The sequence below is a fragment of the Onychomys torridus genome, chromosome 8, assembly GCF_903995425.1.
Source record: "Onychomys torridus chromosome 8, mOncTor1.1, whole genome shotgun sequence".
In the NCBI taxonomy this organism is placed as follows: Eukaryota; Metazoa; Chordata; class Mammalia; order Rodentia; family Cricetidae; genus Onychomys; species Onychomys torridus.
This window is the reverse complement of record NC_050450.1, coordinates 17,278,074-17,305,332: the sequence shown is the minus strand read 5'-3', so window position 1 is coordinate 17,305,332 and position 27,259 is coordinate 17,278,074. Positions and strand designations below refer to the sequence as shown.

Below are 27,259 nucleotides of genomic sequence, written 5' to 3'. Positions count from 1 at the left end.
ACATCATACCTGGGAGGGCACTTTACTGGGGTGGACCTAGGGGCGGGACAATTGGGAGGACTGTATTAAAGAACGGACGCTTCCGGCGAAGGGGTACTGTGGCGGTGCTTGTTGGGATCATGGCGGAGAATCACTGCGAGCTGCTGCCACCGGCTCCGAGCGGCCTCGGGGCGGGGCTGGGGGGCGGCCTGTGCCGTCGCTGCAGCGCTGGTCTCGGCGCCCTGGCACACCGCCCTAGTGGTGTGTCCAAGTGGGTCCGGCTGAACGTCGGCGGCACCTACTTCCTCACCACCCGGCAGACGCTGTGCCGGGACCCGAAGTCTTTCCTGTACCGCTTGTGCCAGGCGGACCCCGACCTAGACTCAGACAAGGTGAGGACCTCGTGGGTCGGCGTGGGGCCTGCCGCCCTGGTCTCCATCCGCGCCACACACCTCTCCACACCGAGGGCACTCAGCGGAGCGGGCACTCTGAGCCCAGCGTCCTGGGCCGGAGCGAGGATGGCACTCTTGTGCCCATCTACCTCAGACAGCCCTCTGGTTAATAGTGCCTCTCTCTCTCGCCTTGTCTTTCATGCTTTTCATTGCTGTGGCTCTAGTTTATTTCTTCTCCCTAGATTCTTTTGCCCAGGGTGTGTGAACACCACCGCCCCAGCTATTTGCTGACTTTGGAACCTGAGAACCCTTTGCTTTCATCTGGTCTTTTCACATTCCAGACGTTAAAATTAACGTAGGCCATGGGGGTTGCCACAGTGGCTGCCCTTTTCCCAGTGACTTGCAGAGTTTGTGCTCCATCCTTCTCATCCATAATATGAACGGACTTTGAAGCTCTTAGAAGGTACCTCCTGAACAAAAATGTCCAAAGGTGTCATTTTACCTCTAGTATATGAATCATTTGTATTGAATTCATGTTTGGGGCCACATGTAGAAAAATCTTAGGAATGTCTAAGAGAGACCAGGTATAGAATTCTTTTCGATCTGTTTTCCAAACTTGGTTTCCCCACTGCCTTTGCAAATGGGTAGGAATTTCCAGGTTAGTTTGCAGATTATCTTACATTTAATTAAATACTAATACTGTTACACCCGTGGTAACAAAACGTATTTCGATGACAAGAGTTGTGTGGCATAGTGCAGTATGGAAACTTAGAAAGGAAAGTAGTTTTCTCCCTTTTCCGAATTGGCGGTCTCTGAGCCTTATACTAACTTTGTGAGTTTTCTGGTTGAGCTACATAATGGCACTTGACTTTGTGCATTGCCAGCCTGAAAGCTGCTGCTCAGAAAGGCTTTCCAGAAAGATTGGGAGCCCATTATACTTCAAAATGCCTGACAGAACACTTTCTCAGTGTGGTCTGGCATTATGACCAGAAAATAAGAATTCTTGAGTTACTGCAAAATAACCAAGAAATTAGGGTTTGAGATAATAGCGTTTTAGTCCCTCACAACCCTTCTCCCAGCCGTCCTCATTTCTGAGTTAACCAAATCTCTTTACTCTTACAGAACTGACCTTCCAGAAAATGACAAAAGTTTCCAGGTTAGAAATAGGCTTTTGTCAGCGGGGTTTTCTTTTTATAGTGAGGGTGTATATTTTATTGTTGGTTTTTCAAACAGTGAGTGTTTCTAACCAAACCATTCTTGTCTTCCTACTCAAGCATCCCTGCCTTGTCTATTAAATCAGTTTTTAAATTGGCCTTATCCATCGGCTTCTAGTGTCTACCTACTTTTAGCACTGGAACAATGGATTTAGAACTGTTTCACTTTAGCATAAAGTCAAATACATCTCTTTGTTTCACTGCTTCTTAAGATTACTTTATAAACTACCCTTTATTGGGCCAGTGAGGTGGCACCTGCTGCCAAGCCCGACAATTTGATTTGAGTCTCTGGGACCCACATGGTGGAAGGGAAAAAACTGGCTCTTGCAAGTTGTACTTTGAACTGGGCAGTGGTGCGCACACCTTTAATCCCAGAAGTGGTGAGACAGAGGCAGGCAGATCTCTATGAGTTTGAGTCCAATTTGGTCTACAGAGTGAGTTCCAGGACAGCCAGGGCTACACAGAGAAACCCTGTCTCAAATTAACAACAGCAACAACAACAACAACAAAAGGGCTGGAGAGATGGTTCAGTGGTTAGAAGCATTGACCGCCCTTCCAGAAGACTCAGGCTCAATTCCCAGCACCCACATGGCAGCTCACAACTGTCTGTAACTCCAGTTTCAAGAGATCTGACATGCTTAACAGACATATATGCAAGCAAAACACCAATGCACATAAAATAAAAAATAAAAACAAGTCATTAAAAATTGTTTTAAAAAGTTGTACTCTGACCTCCAAGTACACATTATGGTACTTGTACGTTTGTATTTCCTTTACTGCAGTGGGAGACTCTATCAGATTATGTTTTAGTTGATTTTTTTTTTTTAATTTATTATTTTAGAGCTAGAAAGTTACTTGGTCCAGTGGTTAAGAACAGTCATTGCTCCTATGGAGAACCCAGATTGGGTTCCCAGAAGCCCTCATGGTGGCTCGCAACCATCCATTTCTAGGGAGTCTGAAACCCTCTTTTGACCCCTTTGGATACTAGGCATGCACATGGTGCACATACATATGTATATGCAAAATACTCATACACATAAAGTAAAATAAATCTAAAATGTATTTGTTTTAAATTACACTTGATTTCTAAATTATAAAACCACAATTCAGAACATAAAAATAATATAACACTACCAGGTATGATAGAAGGCAACTGTAATCCCAGCATTTTGGGAAATAGAAGCAAAAGAATTGGAGTTTGAGGTCATCCTCAGGCTAGCCTAGGCTATAAGGACCCTATCTCCAGAAAAATGGTGGTTGCAATCTTGGTACCATGGTTGATAGTGTTTGTTTTAGTCATATGCTGCTAGAAAGAGTAATTCTAATTCATATTAGTCATGTTACTAGATTATTCAAATAAGAAAAATCTATAAATGTTCTGTGTTCTCGGTATCGCCACACACATCAGGTTCTGATGAAAGAGTATCCCAAGAGATTCCACCTTAATTAAATCCTACTAAGGAGAAGGTTAGAAGGAAGAGGTGTTAACAGATGGAGGCCATTAATTACATGATGGAAGATAAACAGGATGTTGATTCATGTGGATAGATCTCAAAGCTCTGAGCTCATAGTTAAGGTCAAGGAAAGGATACCTGGCCAATACTCTCAGAGTTGAACTTTAACAGGGACCTGGTGGAAGACTCCTTTTCTGGTATTTGACTGGTGTTTATTGAGCTTAGCTATGCAGAATGTGATGCCAAGATGAGACTAGTGTTAGGAAATTTAAGAGAAGTTGTTCCCAAGAAACTTTCAGGAACCTTCTGGGTTTATTGATTATAGGAGAGCACCAAAGGCAGACTATTATCAGGGGTACCAGGGCTGTGAATTACTACAGGGGAGTGAGTTTCTGGAAGACACTTTCCTAAGTTGTTGACAGCATGATTGCTAGGGACAGTAGAGAATGCAAACACATTCGAGGCTTGCTTGACAGCCCTCACAGCCTCATATCCAATCCTCTGGGCTGTACCTATCCCCCATGTCCTTAAAGCTCAGGGTGGGGTTTAATTACCCACCATGCCTTGTATCCATAGGCCTTTGACCTATTTTAGGGGCCAACTTTTAGCCCACTGCTGCCATGAAAGTTCTTTTTCTAGACAGCCTGAGTGAATTCTCACTTCCTCTGGGGACATCCTCCAGTGGGACGATGGCTTGGTTGTGCATTTGAGCATCTGCCATTGTGTGTCATTTTCTCTCCAGTGTTGTCTTCGGGGGCAGGCCAGGCGTGAAACTTCTAAGCTGCCCATGGGAAGTGCTTTGCAAAGGCTTGATATTTGATCCGTTTGATTATGTTTCTGCATCCCATGGTATGTTGAAAACAGAGTTGCTGTTTGTCACTCATCTGGCCCCTGATTTAGTGAGATGATACTTCAGGGGAAAGGGAAATAGCAAATACTGTATAGTTGGAAGCTATGGATTAGGGTGTTCTGTCTCCGACTGAGCCAGATCTAGAGAAAACTGCTACTTGCATATATATGCCTTGGAATAGGGCCACTGTCCCAGCTTTGAGGTTGTAGGTATAGTTACACCAGGTGGGTCTTTGGAAAGAATGTTTACCACAGCCAGGCCCTACAGGTCTCTGTGTCACTTTGACTGCAGTTGGTTCTAGTGAGTTTTAAGGTTAGAAAATATGAAAGGAATTTTAAGCCAGGACCAAAGGATGGGATGTAGGTGGGAGAACTGTCTTTGAATTTGTTGCTTGGCAAGAGAAGTGGGGATTACTTAGGGTATAAATGGCAGGTGTTGTTCTGTGTAACTAAATCAGAGAAACTAGCCATGAGCATCCTGTGCACTGGGCAGAGTTGCATCGGCCACAGGCTGTGAGTAGGCGTCTAAGGCACAGATGTTTACTTGTATAGTGCATAATGGATGTGGCTCTTCATGTACTCTTGGCCCTGACGGTGCATCCTAGTGTTGCACCCTTCCCCCCTTTGCAGTGAGTGCTTGGCCTCGTTATGTCTGCTCACCTCTGTTGGTGTGCCTCATTCAGAAGCGCCTTGGTCCTGAGCAGGTCAGTGAATTTGTCATCACATGAGGAGTTGGATCTTTCTGAGGAGAGCTTGTCTCAGGGTATCCTGAGGCAGCAGGGAGGTGGCTGGCAGGTGCAGAGACATTCTTTCTGTCCACCTCTAGTGCAGTTCAGTTGCTTGTCCAGCATGACAGTGCCTGGCTTTGGTTTTACACAGGGGTCAGAACACTCTGGCCACCTGCCAGTTTTCCCACATCGCGTGTGCTTGGAGCTTGGAGCTGCTCATTCCTGTGGATGGGGTGTGGGTGCTTTGGCTCTGAAAGTTCAGGAGAAGAAAACCATAAGCCAAGGTACTTACCAACCAGCCCTTCTCAGAGAGTGTGCTCCTGGTCCCAGGAGCAGAGGCTTAGGGGTGGGAGGTGTCTACTGCTTCCTAGGCAGCAATGGAGGCGTCATGGCGGTCCCTTTCAGAGCTCTTTCTGCACTTGGCTTATTCAGTGATTCCCTCCTCTGCATACTCTGGGCTACTAGCCAATGGGAGGGTCTATATGGCTAAATGCCAGCAGGCTGCCCCTGTTCAGGTGCAAGCTGACTCTCAGTAGGCCTAGATTAGGGGCAGTTCACTTTCAGCTTGCTGTGGGAAGGAGCAGAGCTGCCTGGCTAGGCATTGCATTTTCTTAGAAGATGCTTGATGCCTTCAAGCTCAGGAAATACAGCTATGGAGCTTTAGTGCAGCACCATACCCAGGGAGATGGCTTCGAGATAACCCATAAAACGTCTCAGCATAGGATGTGCCCCAGCATCCCCACTGCCCTTGTTCTGGTGGGTCCTTGCTTCCTTGGCAGTGGGCCTCTACACTGTTGCTCTAATTTTACGAATCAGGCCTGGGGGCCAGCTCCTCACTCTCTGTGGCCTGAGGTCGATTTTCCCAAGCATTTGAGGAAAGGTAAGTGCCACAGGGTGCTGGATAATCTTCAATGAGGGGGAAGAAGAGGAGAAGCTGAGGGCCTGCTCTTTGAGCTAAGCAAGAAGGTAAAGAAGAGTTTAATGCTGTTTACCCTATGGCCACGTGTGGGGAGGGTAGAGGCTACCTGGAAGCTGATGGGATTTTAGTAACCTTGGAGATTTATGGAGGGGATTTCACAGGTGAAGTGTGAACCTCTGATTTGGCTGACCTGGCCGGAATGCCCTGGACTGCCAACCTATTAGCCAGAGTGGAGAAACTGGTGTTTGGGCCTTGAGGACTATGGAGCCAGGAAAGGCTTTCCTTCAGGCACACTGGTCCGGATCCTTCTCAATGCTTACATTTCTTTCCTGTTCTCTTTTCTCCTGCCTAGCTGCTGATGGCAAGTAGCCTGTTAGATATACACTCTGTCGGAAAGGAGGCAGTATGTACTGGAGATTGTGTGGAGGTCTTCTATATCTAATGTACCTAGCAGGGAAACCACCTGAGAAAACTTGGGGGATGGATAACCCCTTCTGTGGTGATGCAGATGTTCATGGCATTTTCATTTACATGGGTGGTGGGCTCTGGTGCCATAGGGAAGTCTCTCTCCCCAGAAAGGCTCCTTCCTGTCTGCTAAATCAGTAGGACACTATAGTGGACCTCAGCTCAAGGAACCTGCCCTGGGTGAATTCCAAACATGCTAGTTCCATGAGAAGACTTGGGATCCTCAATTGTGGGGTCCCACATCTTGCAAGCTTCACTGGTACCTCAATTCTAGTTTCCCACTAGAGGCGGGAGTGAGGAAAGTACCATCTGTGGCGGGGATACTTTCCTCAAGTCACCTCTCTAGGAGAGCTCTCGGGGTGGGGGTGTCAAGGCCATACTAAGGTTCACAATGGTCAAGAGCCCTCATCCAGCCCTTACCCCACAGTCTCACCTAGAGGTGTGGGTGCTGTGTTTCCCCTGTTCCAGGGTGGCTTGGGTGGTCAGGTGAAGTGGCAGCATGGGTGCCACAGGAAAAGTAAAGTGAGTGCTCGGCTCTCCTGAACCCCATTGCGCTGGCAGGAAGAGGCCGAGGTGTGTGGAGGGGGCTGCTAGACAAACGGCAGGCCTGGGAAGCAGGAATCTGGAGTCTGACCTCACTCTACAAATCTGTGTCTCTTACAAGCCTTCTGGGTCTCTGGGCCTCAGTATCCTCACTGCAATTGGTGATATCTAAGACCTCTTCGGGATTAGAGATGTGACAAATATTTATAAAACAAAGCAAGAAAGTTCGTGTGTGGCTGTGTCACTTGAATTGGGTAATTTCAGAGTAGAATCTAAGCATTTGTGTTTAGGTTGATAGTGCATGTTGGTGCACACAAAATTCAATGCATTTGTCTTTTAGTGGGGACAGTTGATGGAGTAGTCCAGTTTACAACACTGCACTTAATTCTAATTCCCAACTAGGGGCTGTGCCTTTCTTTCCCCTTCCATGGGGATAGGAGCAGGTGCATCTGAACCTTGAGAGTGACACTCTGCAGCTGCATCTTCACCTTAGGGTCTTGCCTGAGGCATAGTGATTTTAACCCTTGTCTGCATGCTATTTCCAGAATCCTGAGGCGGAGTTAGGGTCAGGCCCTAGAGGACAGCAACAGCACCGGCCGGTGTTACTATTGGCTAATGACCAGCCTTACTGGGTCTTTCCCCACCAGAGACACAGGCTTGAGACAAGTTTGCTCCTGGAGGTTGTCTCCCACTCCTTGGAAAACAGATTTGTGGAGTTAGGCCTCCTGAGAGCATGTTTGACTTGGCAAGGCCAGGGCAGCCACCTCAGAGGCCTGAAAGCTGCCCTGCCTAGCTCAGTGGCCAATAGCTCAGGCTCAGGGTTCCTTCCTGCTGCAGACTTGGGGCTCAGCCTCCACATTATGCCCACTCAGTGCCAACTTGGGCATCAGCAACCTGTCCCACATATGTGGACTGGTGGTGTGTATGCGTGGGGGGAGTTGGCTTTCATGTAATGTTCAGAGCTAAGTCCAGTGATCCTTTTTATGCCTTTGGAGAGAAATGGACATGTTTCCAGCCAGTGCTGCCACAAGTAGGTCAGACCCAGATTCCCTGAGAAGTAGGGAAGGAAGGAAGCGCTGGCAGAGACACGTGCTTGTCAAGGAAGCAGTCTTCATGGAAAACACAACCTTCCCACCACACAACCTAGCACAGGCTTTTCCTAAGTCATGATCGGACTGAAGAGAAGAAGGGAAAAACAGATTCCGGTGCTGGGTCTTGGCTGCTCCCTGGCTGCTCTTTGAATCTGCTGGGGTTCAGAAGTAGCCTCCTTCCACATCTTGAGTGCTCGTGGCATAGGTGACACTGTGGGCCCAGCTTCATTTGGCTCCAATTGCTGTAGTCAACAGCTTGATAGACCTCTTGGGGGCCTGATATGGAGGTGCATGCTTTTAATCCCAGCAGTCAGGAGGCAGAGACAGGTGGATCTCAAGGCTAGCTAAGCCTATATAATAAGATAGTGTCTCAAAAAAAAAAAAAAAAAAAAAAAAAAATATATATATATATATATATATATGAAAAAGCCATCTTACTGATTTTATGAGTGAACTGAGGCTTGTATTTGGATTTTGGGTTTTTGTTGTCGTTTTTTTATTTTTGCCTTTGAAGCCAGGGTTTCTGTGTAACAGCCCTGGGTATCCTGGAACTCACTTGATAAACCAGGTAGGCCCCAAACTCACAGAGAGCCACATACCTCTGCCTCACTAGTGCTGAGGTTAAAGGCGTGAGCCACCACGCCTGGCTTGTGTTTGGATTTGTGTGTTCTGGTTTTCTCTATTTCCGTGTTAGGATGGAGGTCCCGGCTGCATTCCCAACACTAGGCTATGCGGAGCTGCAGGTTCCTTCTGGTCAGTCTTCCAACACACCCTTGCAGACATGAGCACAGCCTAGAATGCTCCCACAGTGGACCCTAAGCAGCACTGCCATACACATCATGGTGGAAGTATGTGGGATAGAGGGCTTGGCCTTGGACTTTGGCCCTTACTCTGGAGTTGAGATCTCCGACAGACGGCTCCTGAAGGATTTGATATGAGTGGTGCTCATACTTCACTACCTCTTTCTCCAGACTCTGGCCTTCATGGCTGCCCAGGCAACTGACCTGCTTTAAGGAAGTAGCCACTGGAGGAAACTGGCCAGAGAGCTGTAACAGCATGGGTAGAGGAAAGGACCCTCCACTTTCCCTTGATTCCTGTGAGTGTCTGAGTGTGAGCCTAGACTTCGGAGTTTTAGAGAGGTTTTGAATATTTTAGAAACTGAACTTTTTTTTTCCTCCCCTGAAACAGGGTTTCTCTGTATAACAACCCTAGCTGTCCTGGAACTTTGCTTTGTAGACCAGGCTGGCCTCAAACTCACAAGAGATATATGCCTACCTCAGTCTCCTAAGTGCTAGAGACTGGACTTTTAAAGTTGGAATTTTTAAAGACCAGGACTTTCAAAGTTTGGAATATGTTTTGTATTTTGATATTGATATTAATGACATGTTGGGGACAACAAGAAAGGAAAGGTTATGGCTTAACAGTGATGTGTTTGTGTGTCAAATTGATAACTGGTCGGTTGTGCTGATTAATTATGTGTCAGCTTGCTGTAATCTAGAATCATTTGGGAAGAGGGAACCTCAATTGAGAAAATACTCCCACCAGAGTGGCCTGTGGGCCAGCCGGTGGTTCATTTTCTTAATTGATGAATGATGTGGGACAGCCCAGCTCACTGTATGGTGCCACCCCTGGCTGGTGGTCCAGGGTGCTATAAGAAGGAGGTGAGCAAGACATGGAGAGCAAGCAAGTAAGCAGCACTCCTCCATAGCTTCTGCATCAGTTCCTGCTTCCAGGTTCCTGTCCAGCTTGAGTTTCTTCTCTGACTCCCTTTAATGATGGACTGTAAGCCGAAATGCACCCTTTTCTCCCCAAGTCATCTTTGGTTATCACAGCTAAGACGGGAAATTCACTCTGCCAAGTGATGAGCTCCCAGCCTGTGCCGCTCCTGTTCCTAGGGCTATGTAGGAGACTCCTTGCCTGATACCTCCGTGTTTTCATTTCCAAGGTGTTCTGTCCTGCGGTTCTCAGCACATGCTACCTTCCCTGGGTGGCCAGCAGTGCTGATGCTGGGGCCTTCACACATAAGGCTATATATGTTCACATATTTTTGAACCACTTTGGTCTTGTTTTTCTGGAAATCTCCAAATCTAAAGTGTTTCTTTACTGGATGCAGATAGAGGTTCCCCATCAAGTACATATCTTGCCCTTTCTTTATGACTGTGTTTTAGGCAAATGGGACATTGGGCTCCAAGCACAGAATACTCCCTAGAAGAGTCTGAAGCTGTAAGAGGGTTCCTTGGGCTGGGTGGTGGTGGCACACACCTTTAATCCCAGCAGGCAGGAGGATCTCCAAGTTCGAGGCCAGCCTGGTCTACAGAGTGAGTTCCAGGACAGCCAGGGCTACACAGAGAAACCCTGTCTCAAAAAAAAATTCTTTTAAGGTTACTTGGGCTGCTGTCCCCATGTTGCTACTTCTAGAGCTTGTAGCTAAGTCTTTAGTTTAGCTCTAAGATGGCGAGACATTGAGCAGAGTCCAGCCCTTTGCTGTTAGACATTCACATTGTGGCCAGGCTCTCACTTCAAGTACTCTGAGGAAGTATTGTCATTCCAACTGACCATTTGCCTGGAAGAGGCCTCTATTCACGTGTGTTCTTTTGTTTTTGTTTTTCGGGACATGGTTTCTCTGTGCAACATTTTTGGCTGTCCTGGAACTTGCTTTGTAGACCAGGCTGGCCTCAAATTTGCAGAGATCCACCTGCCTCTGTCTCTGCCTCCAAGTGCTGGGATTAAAATGCGCCACTGTCACCTGACCAAGTGTGTTCTTTTCCAGGCCAGAGGGGCTTTGGGCTAGAGTGCAGATCTAGAGGGGAGGTCTTTCAAAAGCTGCCTTGCACAGGGCATTTTCAGTGAGAGCCAGCTACACCCAGCACATGAGCTGGCCAGCACCCCTCAGGTTTTCAGGCCAAGTGCCTGAATCCAGCTCATCCAATGCCAATGGCTCCTCTGATCTGCCACAATGGCCTGTGCCCTCATCCTTCAAGTCTTGGGAGGCCTAGGTCCCTTTCGTGTAGTCTTGGGCCACTTGTCATTCTGGAAGTCTCCAGGAGGCTGCTGAGTGAGGGTACTCAGTAAACAGCTTCCTCCTACCTGTCCCTTTCCTTCCTCCCCCCTTCCTCCCTCCCCCTTCTACTCTGGAGGACTTTAGGCTTCTTGTTGCCAGGGGAGACTGGGCTCTGAAGCCATGGCCATCATGACAAGAGAGGCCCCCAAGAGTATCCTGGGTAGGGATGAACCCATCACCCTCTGATTTTTTTTTCCTTAACCCATCAGTGGTCTGTTAAGGGGGCATTGAGCCATGAATATTCCTGAGCATGGTGCTGTGTGGAAATGTCACACTCCAGGGGGCACTTCCACATGAGCAGAGGGGAGAACTCTGTGGTGGGGCCATTTCTTTGTCCAGACTTCAGCCTGCTTGTGACTCTGCAGTGTGGCAATAACTGCCACTGCTCTCTTGCTTGATTTCTTGGCTTTGCTTGGATGACTGGGGTTCAGAAGACTGAGAGACTGGAAGGCAGGGCCCCAGGTAGCCTTAAGGAATAAAGGCCATGTGACAGAATGGAGAGCCTTGGGGTTGACCTTTATGTTGTCCTTAGATGAAGTGATGAGGATGGAGTCGGGAGGCCCAGGGAGTTAGACACGTGTTGGGTGGAACAGGGACCATGGGACGAGAAATGCACTTAGGGTGAGCAGCTGGCTTCCATCGCCCCTGCTTCCCAGACCGTACTTACTGAGTTGATGCCAGCCACAGCTCAGGTTTCTCACTTTGATATGAGCCTGTGGACACCAGTTTTTATTGTCCCAAATACAGAATTGGATGTCTATGAGGACAGCCTCGGAAGGCTCATTGTGACTGAAGCCTCTGTGAGCTCTGCTACTCATGGGCAGATACATCCAAGGCACCCGTGCCCTAGGCCCCATGCTGTCCTCTGGACCTTGACTAGTCAGCTGCTCTCACTGGGTAGCAAGTACAGCATTTTTCAATGGTCTGTGCCTACAGGAACTTCATGGGACCCGTGTCTGATCAGGGAAGCCAGTGTGCACTATTGATTTATGGACTCAGCTTCTTTCCCTGGTACTGGGCATAGTTTTTCTGATTGGAAAGCTGGGGTGGTGGCCTCCCCTTAGCAGAGACCTTGGAACCCACTACATCTCTTGGGCTGCCGTCCCTGGATAGCTGTAGAAGCAGGTATCAGGCTGCATCAGTGGAAGAAGGCTCAACCTTTATCAGCTGGTGTGAGTCCATACCAGATCTGTATCCCTGTTGGACTTGGCAACCCCCAGTGACCAATCTGTGACAGGTCTGGAGTAGGGTGTGACAGAAACTCACTGACCCACACCCTGGGTGGGGGTGTGTCCTTGTAGCTTTTGTGCATCGCCCTCTTTGGTAGTCTCCCAAAGCTACTACACCTCCTGTGACCTCAGCCAGACCTGTGGCTCTCATACTGGACATCTGTTTCCAGCAGGTCTGTATGGTGTGAGATAGCATGTGGAGCTGAATGTGCCCCATGCTGGAGGAGGATGTCCTCCCTGGGGATAGCTGTGGTGAAGCATGTGAGAAGAGCAGTCCTGAAGTGGAGCTACTGCCCTGCCCGAGTCAGTAGGAATATGTATAGGCTGTCCTATAGATGGTTCAGATTCCACAAACCGCTGACCACAGAGCAAAGGTTTCCTTAGTGATCGTAGTCACTGGGAAAGCCCAAGGGCTATGGTTCAGCAGGAAATGAGGGTACTCTGTATGGTCACGTTACCACTGCCTCAGGCTTCACTCGTTGCTCTAGGAGGCTCCTGACAGTGGGCTCGGGGCTCAGCAGTGGAGGCACTTTCTCCAGTGTATTGCTCCTTGACTCCCAGTCTTAGGTTTCTGCTTCAGGAGGCCCTGGAACAAGGAGAGTGGACTACCAAGGCCTGAGTCTCCAGAGTCTCAGAAGTTGAGCCATGGAGCAAGGTGTGGTGCACACCCATAATCCTAGCACTTTACTTGGGAGGCTGAGGCAGGAGAATTATGAGTTCAAGGCTAGCCGAGGTTTCATGGCAGGGTCAAAAGCCATCCTGGTCTACACAGCTGTCCTGTCCTGTGATGGGGATGGAGGATTGACTTGTGGGTATCAAACCTTCTTAGCTGTTTCTCAGAGTCTTTTGAAGCTGGAACAATATCTGGCTGGCTCAGATTAGTAGACACAAGAAGATCTGTTTTAGATCAAAATGGAGGCAGACAGGATGAGAGAAAGCTCTGAAGTTCCCTGGTACATGAGCAGTTGTGGATCCTGCACTGGTGGTAGAGCTAGGTTGAATTAGGTTGAATTAGGTCTGGCCTTAATCTGACTGCAGAACTGCTGCTTTCTACACAAGAACTGACAGCATTTTGTTCTTGTAGGATGAAACGGGTGCCTATTTAATCGACAGGGATCCCACCTACTTTGGACCTGTACTGAACTACTTGAGACATGGAAAGCTGGTTATTAACAAAGACCTCGCAGAGGAAGGTAAGGTGTCCACTTTCAATGGACACATGCATGAGCTCTGCACTGGGACCTGGTAGAGGTGCTGGTTGATTCTGTGAAGTTGCCTGTGCCTCAGGCCAAAAGGGACTGCATTGCTAAGCTGTGCCCCAGGTGGCCAAAGGTCATGTTGCAGACTGTCAGGCGTCTTGGTGGTGCAGGATGGTGGCTCTTCCCAGGTCTCACAGCTGCTTTGGTTTCTGCAGTGTGAGGCTGTGTCTCATGAATACTCTTATAACCAGTCCTGGGAAGTGGGGTGTGGAGCCCCTCTCTGCTCTTCTTTACCTCAAGGATCCTGGACATTTGCATAGTCTCCTCCCTGGCCACCGTTCTTTATCTTACCTGGTCACAGAGTACTACAGGCTACATGGCACCAGGCTAGCTTGTCTTGCCTCAGAAAAGGTAGGGGCATTTCAAGAAGGCCCTAAGTGAGTGATTCTCAGCCTTCCTAAGGTTTTGACCCTTTACTATAGTTTCTCATGTTATGGTGACCCCCAACCATACAGTTATTTTTATTATTAATTCATAACTGTAATTTTGCTGCTGTTATGAATTGTAATGTAAATATCTGATATACAGCCCTGGGAGTCACGACCCACAGGTTGAGAACTGCTGCTGTCACATCAGTTGGTCTGAGCTGGACTGTGGAGCTTCTTGAAGAAGCGCCTATCTTTATTCTTTGGGGTGTCATTGAATCTCCGGTCACTGTGTTACTGTGTGGACTGTTATGTTCTGTCTGGCTCTGTCTGGAGTTGTGAGAGCCATGCTTGGTGCCCTGTGGCCTTTCCTACTTCATTCCCTGAACTCTGCCCTTCCCAGATCTCCCATGTTGCCATGTTGTATGTTATCCTGCGCTGTCCGTTAGGAGAGGGGGAGCTCAAGAGATGAGAGAGGTCTGTACAGGTGAGGAAGCCTGAAAGCAGGGCCCTGGCATTCTAGTTTTTAGTCTCTGGGAAGTTTGAGTCTTGAGTGCGGGACATTAGATGGCAGGCTCTGGGGAAAGCCTTGGAGCCAGGAGTGACTCCAGTGCCTTCATTTGAGCAGGGAGTGTGATGTATGTGACTGGGACACATGCAGGAGTCCATGGCTTCCACACTGTTCTGGCATTTCGGGTTCCCAACAGGAAGAGCCAGTAGCACAACCAGACAGCTTTCAGGCTGCAGAGAAAAAATGCCAGTTATCTCCCAGTATTAGTGGGCTCAGCAGGTGTTCTGCCGCCATGTGTCACCTGTAGTGACAGGGCCGCAGGTATGTCCAGTAAACTGACCTTCATTTAGTCCTCTGCCTCTGCTGAGTCCTGAGAGGACTCTAAGGATGTTAGGACAAGCTGGACACAAGGACTTCAGGCTGGGGACCGGGTGGGTGCAGGGATGAAGGGCTTACTTGAGTCAGTCCGACCTAGAAGAGATCACAGTTATTACCTCTATTTCAGGCGTGTTGGAGGAAGCAGAGTTTTACAATATCACCTCACTAATAAAACTTGTAAAGGACAAGATTAGAGAGCGAGACAGCAAGACATCACAGGTAAGATGGGGACTAATCTACCAGCAGCTTCTGGGGCCCGAGGTGGATAAGCAGGTCTGCTCCCCCCTGTGTGGTCTTGGACCAGAACGGAACTATCCTCATCCTGGTGTCCTGGGCCTTGCTCTCTTCTTCCTCATGTGCCATGAAGGGCCTCGTGCAGTCAATGGAGACAGGCAGTTGTATGGAGGGTGTGTGGTAACTGCATGGAGGAGAGGGAGGCCTTGTGGGGGCAGTGGGATACTGGAGAGCAGAGGCCCTCTGATAAGTGAATATCAAGACCTAGTCTGCAAGTTCAAAGGCCTGTGGCTAGCATGGAGGTAGGTGGGGTATGTGGCACAGATACTGGGGATCTGTGCAGTTACTGGGAGGAGTTGGGCTTCCTAGGCCCTTTGCTGCCCATCGTGTGTGTGTGTGTGTGTGTGTGTGTGTGTGTGTGTGTGTGTGTGTGTGTGTTGTGAGGTAGGCAGTGGCTCCTCTAGGAAGGCCTCAGTGGGTTTCAGCATTGGTCTAATCAGCAAGCTAGCTCTGCACTTGAGAGTGGTTCGCCCTCACCCACCTCGTGAAGTGAACGCTGCCAACACCCCGACTGGGTTGGTCTACTTAGCAGCCTCTCACTGCCTCGCCCTGTACCGGCCTTCCTGACGGGCTTCTCACTGACACCCTGACTGAGCCTTCTGCCCTCCACTGGGCCCGCTCAGGGGCAGGAGGGCTCTGAGGAGGAAACTTCTCATCATCATGGCATTAGAAAGGTCCTGAGGGTCCCCATCCTCCTCAGTTTGCCTCCTCTTTCTCCTTTATCCCAGTCCCACTCAAGACCATGTGGTCTGTACTACTCCAGTCTCTGTCTGCATTGTCGGGGTAGAAGGGACCCTCCTGGCAGGCCTGGCCTCACGGAAGCCCAGCAGCCATTGCCATTGGAAGCCTTGCTGGTGAGGCACTTGGGTGACAGTCGCCAGTGTATGACTGTTACCCATGTGCCGCTGGCATGAAACACAACCCGAGCAGCAGCAGCTTGGGACCCTTATGTCCTGTGTGTACTGAGGGCTCTAGAAGGGCACACTTGTCTCCTGGTTGTTCCCACCCCACACCCAAGACCACAGTCTGCCTGGAACTGCCCAGGGACGCTCTGCTGGGCAGGAATAGTGAGCAAAAGATTGTGTAGACTCGCATGGAATGGATGGTTTTCTGGCCAGACGTGGTGGTCCATGTCTTTAATCCCAGCACTCGGGTGGCAAAGGCAGGCAGATCTCTGAGTTTGAGGCCAGCCTGGTCTACAGAGTGAGTTCCAGGACATCCAAGGCTACACAGAGAAACCCTGTCTCAAAAACCAAAAACCAAAAAGGTTTTCTGTGTATTCTTATCTAGCCACAGGTGCCCTGAGGATTTCAGGAACATGACTCATTTCATTTTGGAATTCAGAAGTAGAAATATTTTTGAAGGTCAACAGGAAAGCTACAGCAGCAGCTGTTGAGGCTTGTGTGGACTTGTTCAAGGTTGCTCTGGATGCTGACTGACCTGTGGCAGGATGAGGCCAGAGTGACTTGAGTGCATGGTGGGGCCTGACCTCTTGGGCTGTTTGTCCTTGTAGATGCCAGTGAAGCATGTGTACCGTGTCCTGCAGTGCCAGGAGGAGGAGCTTACGCAGATGGTATCCACCATGTCAGACGGCTGGAAGTTTGAGCAGGTGATGAATGGGGGCCCCTGGGAACCCCGTAGATCATAGGGGCCATTCCCTAGTCCTTATCCTCCCAGGCTCTCTCTGTGGTGCCTTTCTAATGGCAGCTCTTCCCTTGAGGCTGTTGTGTGCCATGTCCACCACTTCCTCCATGTGTGGAGCTCAGCTCCTGAATGCTTTCTTCCCCCCTCCCCCCCATCAGGTGCTGGCTGGGTTCTGCTCTCCTAGGGGTCTGGAGGGTCATGTGGACTGTGCTTTGTACCCAGACTCTGTTAGAATCACATCTAACAGTTTGGGCAGGAGCAGATGTCACCATGGCAGAGCCTGCCCCTCATACCCCTGGCATGTGGCCCAAGAAAGGCTGTACACTGGAAAGTGGCTGCCACCGTTTCTGGATCTGTGAACTGGGTCGCCTAATTTGGAGCCAAGTGCCTTGTGCTCTGTTGTCTTGTGACTTCTGGCTGGAGGAGAATCTCCTCCCATAACCAACTTGAAGACTTTGTCCTCAGCTGTCCAAGGTGACCCTAGACACTCCTCTTCCCCTCAATTGTGACCTTTGTGCAGTCACCCTGGGGACCTCCATTCTTTCTGGTGAAACCCAGAGAGCCTGAGTCAAGCTGGCTAGTGAGGTGCACTCTGCTTCCCCAAAGCAGGGCCAGTTAGGACTAGATTGACAAGCTTTCAGAGAACTAGGGAGAGGCCCAGACCCTTTGAGGTGGTCAGTCCAATGTAGGGTTACCCAGGGGTCAGTGATTAGGTCAGAGTAGAGCTAGCTGCCTCGTGAGGCTGCAGAGTCTCTGGGAGACGTGGATTTATGTGTTCCCCTCAGTGGGACCTCCCACAACTACCTGACCCAGGCCAGCACCTCTGCCATCGGTCTTAGCTGGTGGGGCCTACTCCTTCCAACTACTGTCCCCCATTGCCGAGGGGAGTAGTAGCTTGTCCATGTAGTAGATTTCTCTCCTGACCTGTTTCTGATGGGTAGACACATGAACAGGGATCACAGTGGCTGGTGGCCTTTTGAGTCACTACTGCTTCCTCAATGTACCTTTGACATCCTTGTTATGTTAGGGGCTACAGTGACTCCCCTTGAGTTATCAAAAGCCTTGGTGTTTGTCTCAGACCCATGGCTGGAGTAATGAGCATGGTCTTGGCCCAGGTGGCATACTTGGTGACCTGGAGGCTTATGAGGCTTGTTAGAACAGGCAAGAGTATGCAGAAGTACGCAACAGGGCCTTCAGTGTCTGTCAGAGTCAAGCTAGGCTGTCACATAGCACTCCAGGCTTTTAGTGCTGTTGACCTCTGTTCTGCTTCCCTGAACTCCTAGTCCAGCCCTGGGGTTCTCTGCCCTAAGTGGGCTCTAGAGTTAGTCTATAAATGCCCTCCTCACCCCAAGAGGGTTTCTGGCTGCCATCAAAGACAAGGCCAGCCAGCAGTAGGTCCTCAAATGGTACTTGTACATGAACTTTGACCTTGGCTCTCACTTACTTGCCTCAACCTTTGTACTACTACCCTCCTCCCTCCACAAGGGAGCCAGTCATCATCCCGTAGGGTCCAGCCTGCAGCACCAAGAGAGCCTGTTCCAGCATGTTGTGCAATTACGTGGGGTGCAGGTGTGGGCTCCCACAGTGCGCTGGGAGTTTGCTTCCCGCTAGTTCTATGGAAAAACCTCCTGGCTAAAGCTAGCTCTCCTGTCCCTGAGCTCCCACAATTTGTGCCATGGCCTTCCTCCTGAGGGGCAGATACTCCTGAGCCGCTGCACACTGACACAGGCTATGTCTCCCTTTCAGCTGGTCAGCATTGGCTCCTCCTACAACTATGGAAGTGAAGATCAGGCTGAGTTCCTCTGTGTGGTTTCCAAGGAACTGCACAACACCCCGTATGGCACAACCAGTGAGCCGAGTGAGAAAGCCAAGGTGAGTGCCAGCAGGATGCTTCTGGTCCCTAGGGCAGACACTGTGGGCTGGCCTTTTTCTACTTTTTGCCTCACTGATTTTTGCTGTTTTCTCTAGACTCTTAGTTGTTGGGTTTTTTGGTGGCTAGAGATCTTCCCATGAAGCAACCTGATGTGTCAGAACAGAGGCACCTTTGCAGCACATTTTTCCACAGCCATTGTTCCTAGAAGTATCTAGACCTTAGTCCTGATCAGTTGGGCCTCAGAACTGGGTGCTTACCCAGGGGACAGCCACAAGTGTCAGGGGAACACTTGGGAAACAGGTAGAGAGCATCTCCCCAGAGCTCAGGTTTTTAGCACCACAGCTGCCTCAGCTGTACACAGTTGGTCTTTCACACTTGGTTTAGTGTGCCCTTCAGTCCTAACCTACAGGGTACTTTGTTCTTCTGTCTCCTATGGAAAGCAGTACTAGCCAAGGCTGAGAGTGCAGCCTGCCTTATATACTTTTAGATTTCCCTCAAGTGACCAGCTTTGGTGACCTTTCCCCTGACTGCCTTATCCCTGGAGCTCAGGCAGACAAATTCACATGCCCCTGCAGCGTACATTGTGGGCCTGGACTGGAGGATTCCTGGGCCTTAGGGACATTTTGTGATGGCTTGCAGAGCCTTGCAGCCAGCTCAGGAGGAGCCAGGACCTTGCTTAGGCTGAGTCCAAGGTCGTGGTGACCATGGTAAGGCCCAGGGCAATTCTGGCCTGGGAGGTAGGGCAGGGGAGTGCTTATGAGTTTGGGCAAGAAGAGGCCAGATGTGGTGGGCTTTAATGAGGGACTTGATAGCAACCTGACCCTTAGTCAGTGGCCCCTAGGTGGCTTCGCTCACCCTAGAGCTTCCCATTTAGCCTTTCCTGGTCTTTAGGATGAGGACTTAGGAACTGAGGGGCAGACTTCCTCAGAGGATCTCTAGGAAACCATGCTAGCTGGATCTCAGCAGTGCTCCCACATTCCCTACATCATGATGTGACAGTGTCTTTGCCATTGGCTGATACAGTACACCTTCAGAACCCCCAGATCCCCATCCTTAGCCTTTGTGTGATCATGAGGGGTGAGGCAGGGGCAGACCCTCTGCCACTGCTGTCCCAAGCACAGGATGACCTGAGTTGTGTAAGGGTTCGTTGGCGACGGCAGATTGGAGGAAGCCAGAGTCCCAACACCCGGCCTGGGGCAAACTTCTGCTTGGGTCTTAGATCTCACAGGCATCCCTGCCTTCAAGAGCCTGAAACCCAATCACAATGACAGGACTCTTTCAGACATTTATTTTTAGAAGCTCCCCCCACCCCCAGACTTTTGGTTTTCATAATGAAGCTCACAAAAGTTCATCTTTCTCTAGCCGAGCTCATCTTCCTTCATGGCTTTACAGCTGCCAATAGGACTTATTCTATAGTGTGAGGAGACTTTAGGCATGGGCCCAAGTCCCTTTGCTATTGAAAATGTGTCTCTATTTTTCTCTTCAAAAATACCTGTCTCTGGTCCGGGTGGTGGTGGTGGTGAATGCCTTTAGTCCTATCACTCAGGAGGCAGGGGCAGGCAGAGTTCTGAGTTCAAAGCCAGCCTGGGCTACTGAATGAGTTCCAGGACAACCAAGGCTACACAGAGAAATCCTGTCTTGAAAAACCAAAACCAAAACCAAAACCAAAACCAAAACAAACAACAAACAAAACAAAACAAAACAACCACCTGGCTCCGAAGTAAAGCAGTTTCTGAATGCACTTGACAGCAGCAGGTTCCATGGTCGCCACAGCTATGAGGAACCATGGGAGCCAGATCTAGAGAATAGGAGTTTGGAAACACCCTATACAGCCGGCCACCTCTCTGAGAGCAATGTCCTTGAGAATTGTGTCCTCTATGGTCAGCAGCCACCATGTTCACACTGAGCTCTGTCCACGGTGTCCCCTGAGCATCTGGTGGCCACCTGGTACTGCCACAGTCTTTTCCTGTTTCAAGTGGGAATATTAGGGCCGCGAGACTGTAGCTTGTGTGAGGAGTTAAGCCCTAGGTGAATGCCTTGCTCCTGGTGCCAGCCGTGAGTACCAAGCCTTCCTTAATCACTCTGATTGCCAGCTAGCCCTGGCTCAGAATGCAGTGACAGTGGCTGGGCTTAGGGGTCAAAAGCAAGAGAGCCCTCTGTAATCAGCTGCAGTCCTCCTGTGTGACAGAGTACCACCTGTGAGGGAACCCCTCTGGATCCATGGGTCCATTGTGACTCTGAGACTCCCTCCTGTAGGCATGAGTTATTGATGGCCTGGTCAACGTCTGCCCACTGGCTGGTCAGTCTCAGCCTCTGTGACCAAAGTCCCACCTCTGTCATGCAGTGGGCCTTTGATGGAGCTGGGTCCATGTCCTCTAAGTCACTTCCCGGGAGCTAGGGTTACAAGAAAAGCCCCTTGGACAGGACTCAGCTCCTTGCCTGCCTGGGAGCTGTGAGGGCAGTGTCGGCTGCAGGTGAAGGACTACACAGTTCAGCCCAACCTAGGGTTCCCCCAGGTTCTCTTCCTGGGTGATACACTGGTTAGTCCTCCTGCAGGCCTGCATTGCTCAAGCTGGGCTGACAGCTGTCTTCCTTACTTCCTGCTGTTCACACCAGAGCGACGACGAGGAGACGGGGCACCAAGGCAGTGACTCAGATTAAGTGTAAATGTCACGGTGAGCTCTGCGCCCTTTAGGTAGACCCAACACCATAGTCTCCTTGCCCATGAGCCCTAGTGACTTTTCCTCCACCCTCCTCTGTGCTTCTGTACACCCTGCAGTTGACAGAAGTGTTGATAGCTGTGCCTGTGCATCTGCAGTAGCTCCCTAGAGGAGGGACCGGGACCGTTGCTTGAGTGCTCGGTGCTGCTCTGTTAGAGTCCCTCCGTGGATGTCATGTGCAGGCGTGGGGCTTTGTGTCATGTGAGGCTGCGGGTGCGGCACAGGACTGTTGCTGGGGCTGAGCCTGTGGGTGGCCTTCCTGTCAGTCGGGGTCAGAGCCTCACATGACACAACAGACATCAAAGCCGCGGCCTTGTTCTTACCTCAGGTACTCAAGGTTGCACTCTCCTTGCGTCCATCTCCCCTCAGCTCCACATCCTCCTCCACCCAGGCCTGTGCTTACCCTCTGCATCTTGAAGGCCAGACTTGGGCTGAGCCTGAGTGCCTTGTTACCTCAGCAGGGCTCAGCTGTTGGCCCCTGTGCAGGGAGCTTTGCCAGTGAGTAGGTGGGAGCGAGGCCGGCCTAGGACTGTGAGCATTGCCCAAGAGGAGCATCGCCCCTCCACAGTGGACCCCTGAGAGCAGCTCAGTACACGGGGAATGTGGGGAGGCACCTGGCCAGCAGGCATCGGGGCTGGCATTTTGGAAGCACTGAGAATCTAGCAGGGAGCGCTCTCAGCTCTGGAACTAAGAATGGCTTTTTCCATTTTTTCCATTTGGAGTTGTACTTTTTTTTTTTTTTTTGAGACAGAGTTTTATTATGTATAGTTCTGGCTGGCTTGGAACTCACTATGGAGACCAGGCTGGTCTTGAACTCACAGAGATCCACCTGCCTCTGCCTCCTGAGTCCTGGGATTAAAGGCGTGCACCGCCACCCCCCAAGCCATCTGGAGTTGTACCTTTAAGTCACTGTGAGTATTCTATGTCACAGCTACAGCTGTCTCTTGGCACTCAGCGTATTTATGATCTAGCCCTTCAAGAGAATCTACCGTGAGGCGGTCAGGGTGAAACACAGCTGTGATCCCAATACTTAGGATTAGCAGGCTGAAGCAAGAGGATTCCGAGTACCAGAGCAGCCTAAGCTGTGCAATGAAACCCTTCCTCCAAACAAAACAGAACGGGGGCCGGTGGAATGTCTCACTGGGTAAAGTCACTTGCCTTACAAGCCTGCTGGCCCTGCTATGACTCCCCAGGACCCATATAAGGATGCACTAATTCCTGAAAGTTGTCTGACCTCCACACGGCGTGCCATGTGTATGTACATATACAATAATAATAATAAACAACAACAAAATAAATGTTTAAACTTTCTTATAAAAAGGTAAGAGGGCCAGGTACAGTGGCACACACTTTTAATCCTAGCACTTGGAGGCAGAGGCTCTATGTGAGTTTCAGGCCAGCCTGGGCTACACAGTGAGACCCTGTCTATAAAGGAATACACTTAGCTGGGCAGTGGTGGCACACGCCTTTAATCCCAGCACTTGGGAGGCAGAGGCAGGAGGATCTCTGTGAGTTCAAGGCCAGCCTGGGATACAGAGTGAGTTCCAGAAAAGGTGCAGGGCTACTACACAGAGAAACCCTGTCACAAAAAAAAAACCAAAACCAAAACCAAACAAAACAAAAACAACAACAACAACAACAACAACAACAACAAAATTACACTTAAAAGGTAAAAGGAAACATGAAATTTAAGAGATAGGGTCTGGCTCTGTTGCCCAGGCCAATTGGTCCCAAACTCTTAGGTCAGTATCCTGTGTCAGCCTCCTCAGTACTGGGACTCTCAGTATGAGATAAATGTTTCGTTCCCCTGTTCACTTTTCAGTGTCTCAGCACTGCAGTTGTGACATCCCTTTGGAAGGGTATCTGCAGCCACCGGGGTGGGAGACTCTCAACTATGACCGGCATTCAACCCTAAGGCATGGTGGGACTTGACAGAAGCCCAAGGGAGCCATACCTGCCTTCCATTGGTTGGAGAAGAATGTCACGGGGTGGGGGGGGAGGTGGGCAGCAGGCTTCAGAGGCTTTGAAAGAGCCCTAGAGGGAGGGGAGTCTTTCAGTTGCCCCAGACTTCTTGAGAGGCTTTAGGGAACATGTTTTGATGGCTCTAGCTGGGATTCTGGGCTTGTGGGAACAAAATAGTGATGTCCACAAGGCAGACCTAGAGCGGACACCAGATCGCAGGATGAAACCACGTGGCTGGGCCTCCCTGGGAAAGGCAGGAACATGCATAAGATAGTCTTGCAGTACCCAGACAGACAGTGCTGCCTAGCCTCAGCATGTAGGATGCTGGTCTTGCTACTGTAGGTCCTGACTAGCTCAGCCCCAGCCCCTTCAGGAGTTCACACTGTTCTGGAGTCACTGCCATGACCATTTCTGCAACCACACCCTCACCTGTGCTGCCTCTGCTCTGCTCAGGGCTGGTGGGAACTGAGACCTTGGCTCCCCAGTAAGATGGTGGCACTTAACGTCACCTCCAGAAGCCCTGGAGATTCAGAAATTGTCCACTGAGTGGAGCTTGCCACTGTCAGACTAGGGAACAGAATTATCTCATAGACCTGTGAAGCTCCCCCTCGAGGTGCCAGAGTGGTAATTTCGGCCTCCCACGGCTCTTTGTGGGACTGGCCGAGGGGCAGGCATGGTGTTTGCAGGAGCAGCTTGAGAAAACAGGGTCTTCTCTTGAGCCCTTCCTCATAGCCTCCCAGGGCCAGCTCTTCCCACTGCACCAGACTAGTAGTGTTGCTCACAGCGGCAGTTGATGCCAGATCACTTCCTGTGAGGTTCCTCTGCTCTGAAGCTCTGCCTGGAGTCACGTCCTATCCCAGCCCTAGAGGCTCATTTTATGGGTTTGGTTCAGCAGCGTGTGCCCAGCCCCAGCATGTTTTGAAGGCCACCAGGGACTTCCGTCCCAGCTGGGTCTACAGCTGACTGCAGTGTGCTAGTTAAGGAGGCTGGGCAGCCAGTGCCCTGCTTTTCAGCCAGAGTGGAGCAGAGCGTGAGGAGGCAACAGATGCTGCAGTGAGCAGACTGGATATGGAGGGCCTCCAGCATGACCTTGCTTGGAAGGGTTTCTGCGGTCAGGCAGAGGGTTGGGGCCAGTGAAGGGTGCAGACCTTCTCATAAATGGAAGGGGTATGGGGTTGATCTATTGGACATGAGGGGATCCGGAAGCCATGTCAGCCACCCACTGTCCAAGTCTCCCTGTTATCTAGCTGAGGTCCTGGCCTGAAATGAGGGTTCCTTTGAACTCTGTTCTTTGAACAGGACACTTGGTCAGGGCCTAAATCCTCACTCTATGCTTCATATTTTTCAGATTTTGCAAGAACGGGGCTCAAGGATGTGAGGAGTACCGACAGCTGAAGAAATGATTTTCTTTTCCCTAAGATAAAGTGAACCGCCATGTGCAGAAAGCATGGCTGTGAGAAGAAGCCTGCTTTTGATCGTTTCTCTAGAGATCTGGGTGTGGATCCTTTTTTGCCTCAGATGTGGGTGGCGAGAGACAGCCCAGCTGTCACGCCAGTCGTCCCCGCAGGGGTGCTGCTGGGGCTGGGTTGGCAGTCTCTGTAGCCTCGCTCTGTTCTTTCTGAGTGCTCCGTGGGACTGAATGCTGCTGACCAGCCCACGCATTCCTGAAGATGATCTGAAGGACAAGGTCCTTGGTGCTACACACAGTCTGCAACAAGCAGCCTGGGCCTTGCCAGGAGGGAGGGGCAGCTGCCACAGCTCCTGTCCAGTGCACTGTGGCTTAGGGCGTGGCTCAGCTCTGGTTGAGCACCAAGCCCTCATCCTTGGGTCAGGGAGGCCGCTAGGCCTCCAGGCATGATTGGTTGGTTTCTCTTGACCTCTGCTGAGGCTCCTGACAAAGGCAGCCTCCACATTATCACTACTTCTGGGCACCTCCCCTGGACTGCACCCTTTCAGAGGCAGGCTCTTGTAATGGCCTGTAGGCTTGGCCCAGGATCATCAAGGCTTCTCAATTTGTATTTTCCAGGCAAGAGGACTTTGTATCCCTTTTTTAAAGTGTGGATAGACCACCCGGTGTTTATACTCTTTAGAAATGCCTAAAAGTGTTGTTACATTTTGGATTGATCTGTTAAATCATTTAAGGGAAGTAGATGTTTTGCCTCATATGCCCTACCTGTGGGCTCATGGGGGAGCTGGAGCCTACCAGTGCCTTTGTTGTGCCTGGGATGGAGGCTGGGGCAGGAGGCCTGTCCACCTGGCTTCTGGAGCTGACACTCCAGGTCATGTTGAACATTCAGGATGTTTACAGTGCAAACATGTCTCCTCACTGGCTCTCATTTCCTTGTCTAACTATGCAGTTCTTCTCTTGGGTTTCGGGAGTGTTTGAGACTACACAGCCTGCATGGGCTCTGTTCACCTGACATGACATTGGAGCTGCTAAGGTTCCTGCAGAGGCTGCGCCTGCTAGCTTCGAAACACATCTTTCTCAGCTGGTTAGGGGATGTAGCAGGCCACAGACATGGCTCAAGCAAGCAAGCTCTGTGCTTCTTGACCCCTGGCTTCTCAAGGGAGCTGTGCAAACTGACCGCCATGGCTGCCCGTGTGCAAGTCAGAGCCTCTAACACTGTTTCAAATGCTTCCAGAAACTTCTTGCCTAGGCCCTCTTCCTTCTCCTCTGCCAGTAACAGATGAATCAAGTTCTCTAGCATCTAGGACTAACCTCGTCCTTTCCTAAGGTCTGTTGTATGCTGTTAAATGTTTGGCTTAAATGATTCATAAAAACCTTTCTCGGGTTGATTGGGCCTCAGCAGCTCTGGGGGCAGTGGCTCTGCTGTTGGCCATGGGGAATACTCTGGGGAGTTGCTGGATACTTAGCATTGTTTGATTTATGATTTTGACAGTAGATAGACTTGGGGGGGGTTTGTTTTTGTTTTTTAATTTAATGATATTAAAACTTAATTCACTAAAATTCTAAGGGGATATTTATACTTTTATACTTTTTTAGGTATCCGTATTTTATCAGCTTATCGTTTCATGCCTAAGTTTCCCCGAAAATAGTAAATAAAGGTGTGTATTTATGAACGCGCTCAGCAGCTGTTTTGTCTTGAAGTGTGGGGAAGTGCTGTTCCTCCTGCACAGTGTGTCTTACACCAGAGTGATGTCCTCGCTCTTGGAGGAAGCAGCCTTTTCCTGGTTCCCTGAGGGCTTGTTTTAGTCTCTGCCAATGCAGCCAGGTTAGTGGCCCACTGACCCAAGGATACAAACAAGGCTGTCCTGTTGCCCAAGTTGAGATAAGGGGTTCCTGTACAGCATTCAGGTATCTGGGCCACGAGGTACTCTGAATAGCCTGGGAACATGGCGGGGGGGGGGGGGGGGGGGGGGGGCCGGGTCTAGACTCTCTTCTGAAAGGTCTCTTAGTGCTGACCTGCCTCACAGCCTAGAACATGGGAAGTCTGAGCAGAAAACTAGAAACGGGGGCCATTTAGTCTCGGCCTCAGACAGGCTGCCTGCTGTGAGAACAGCCTGGGCAGTCCTACTGAGTGTGAAAAGAACAGTTGGAGCAGGAGAGACAGTCTGGGACATCCTGAAGTGAGTCCACAGCTACTAGATTCTGCAGAGCCCTGTTTCCTGGGCTCCTGCCAAAGTGCTGCTTGGGGCAGAACCACACCTCTGGTTGGCTGGTGCCCATAGGCCCAGACAAGGAACAAAGGGCCAAGGCCCAGGTGGCAGCTTTCTGAATCCATGGGTGGCAACAGCCTCACCCAGCACCTTTGGCCAGAGCCATGCTTCCTAAGGCAAGTCACAAAGATGCTGGGGTCAGTTTCCAAGCCTGTGAGCCTCAGGCCAGCGCTTAGCAACCATGATGTCCCAGAGATTGCCCTTGGGGTGTCCTCAGCGTCCCCACAATTTGTCTTGTCCCCTTGTCTGGGCTCTAGTTTTCTTCTACAGAGTGGAAGAGTAACTTAATCCGTCTTAGACCAGACACTCAGTACGGTCTAGAGAAGGCACTCGGCAAACAGCCCATCCACAGAGGCCACTGAGTGGCCAGTGGGGAGTGGAGCCCTAGGGGGTTCCTCATGTTGGTTTGGTATATAGCTAGTGCTAAGTGATCTATTCTGGGTTTTATTTTATTTTCTTCTCTGCAGTAGATCTCACTGTCTGTCCTGGAACTCAGGTTAACTAGGCAGACCTCAAATTCATGAGATCTCCCTGCCTCTGCCTCCCGAGTGCTGGGAGTAAAGGCCACGCATCAGCATCATCACACCTGACGGTTACCCATTTAGTACATAACAGTGCCTGGTCCACCTGAGGCAAGCCGGGTTTGCCTGT

At 50.3% G+C, this 27,259-nt stretch overlaps 1 protein-coding gene across 1 annotated transcript; it reads left to right on the top strand.

Moving 5' to 3' along the window:
* Positions 1–73: 73 nt before the first annotated feature.
* On the top strand, positions 74–26,011 carry Kctd5 (potassium channel tetramerization domain containing 5). The gene is made up of 6 exons (XM_036198112.1): positions 74–371; positions 13,009–13,117; positions 14,565–14,656; positions 16,245–16,340; positions 18,122–18,247; positions 24,279–26,011. The coding sequence occupies exons 1-6, from the start codon at positions 120–122 to the stop codon at positions 24,306–24,308; spliced, it is 705 nt and encodes a 234-aa protein (XP_036054005.1). The 5' UTR covers positions 74–119; the 3' UTR covers positions 24,309–26,011.
* Positions 26,012–27,259: the final 1,248 nt, after the last annotated feature.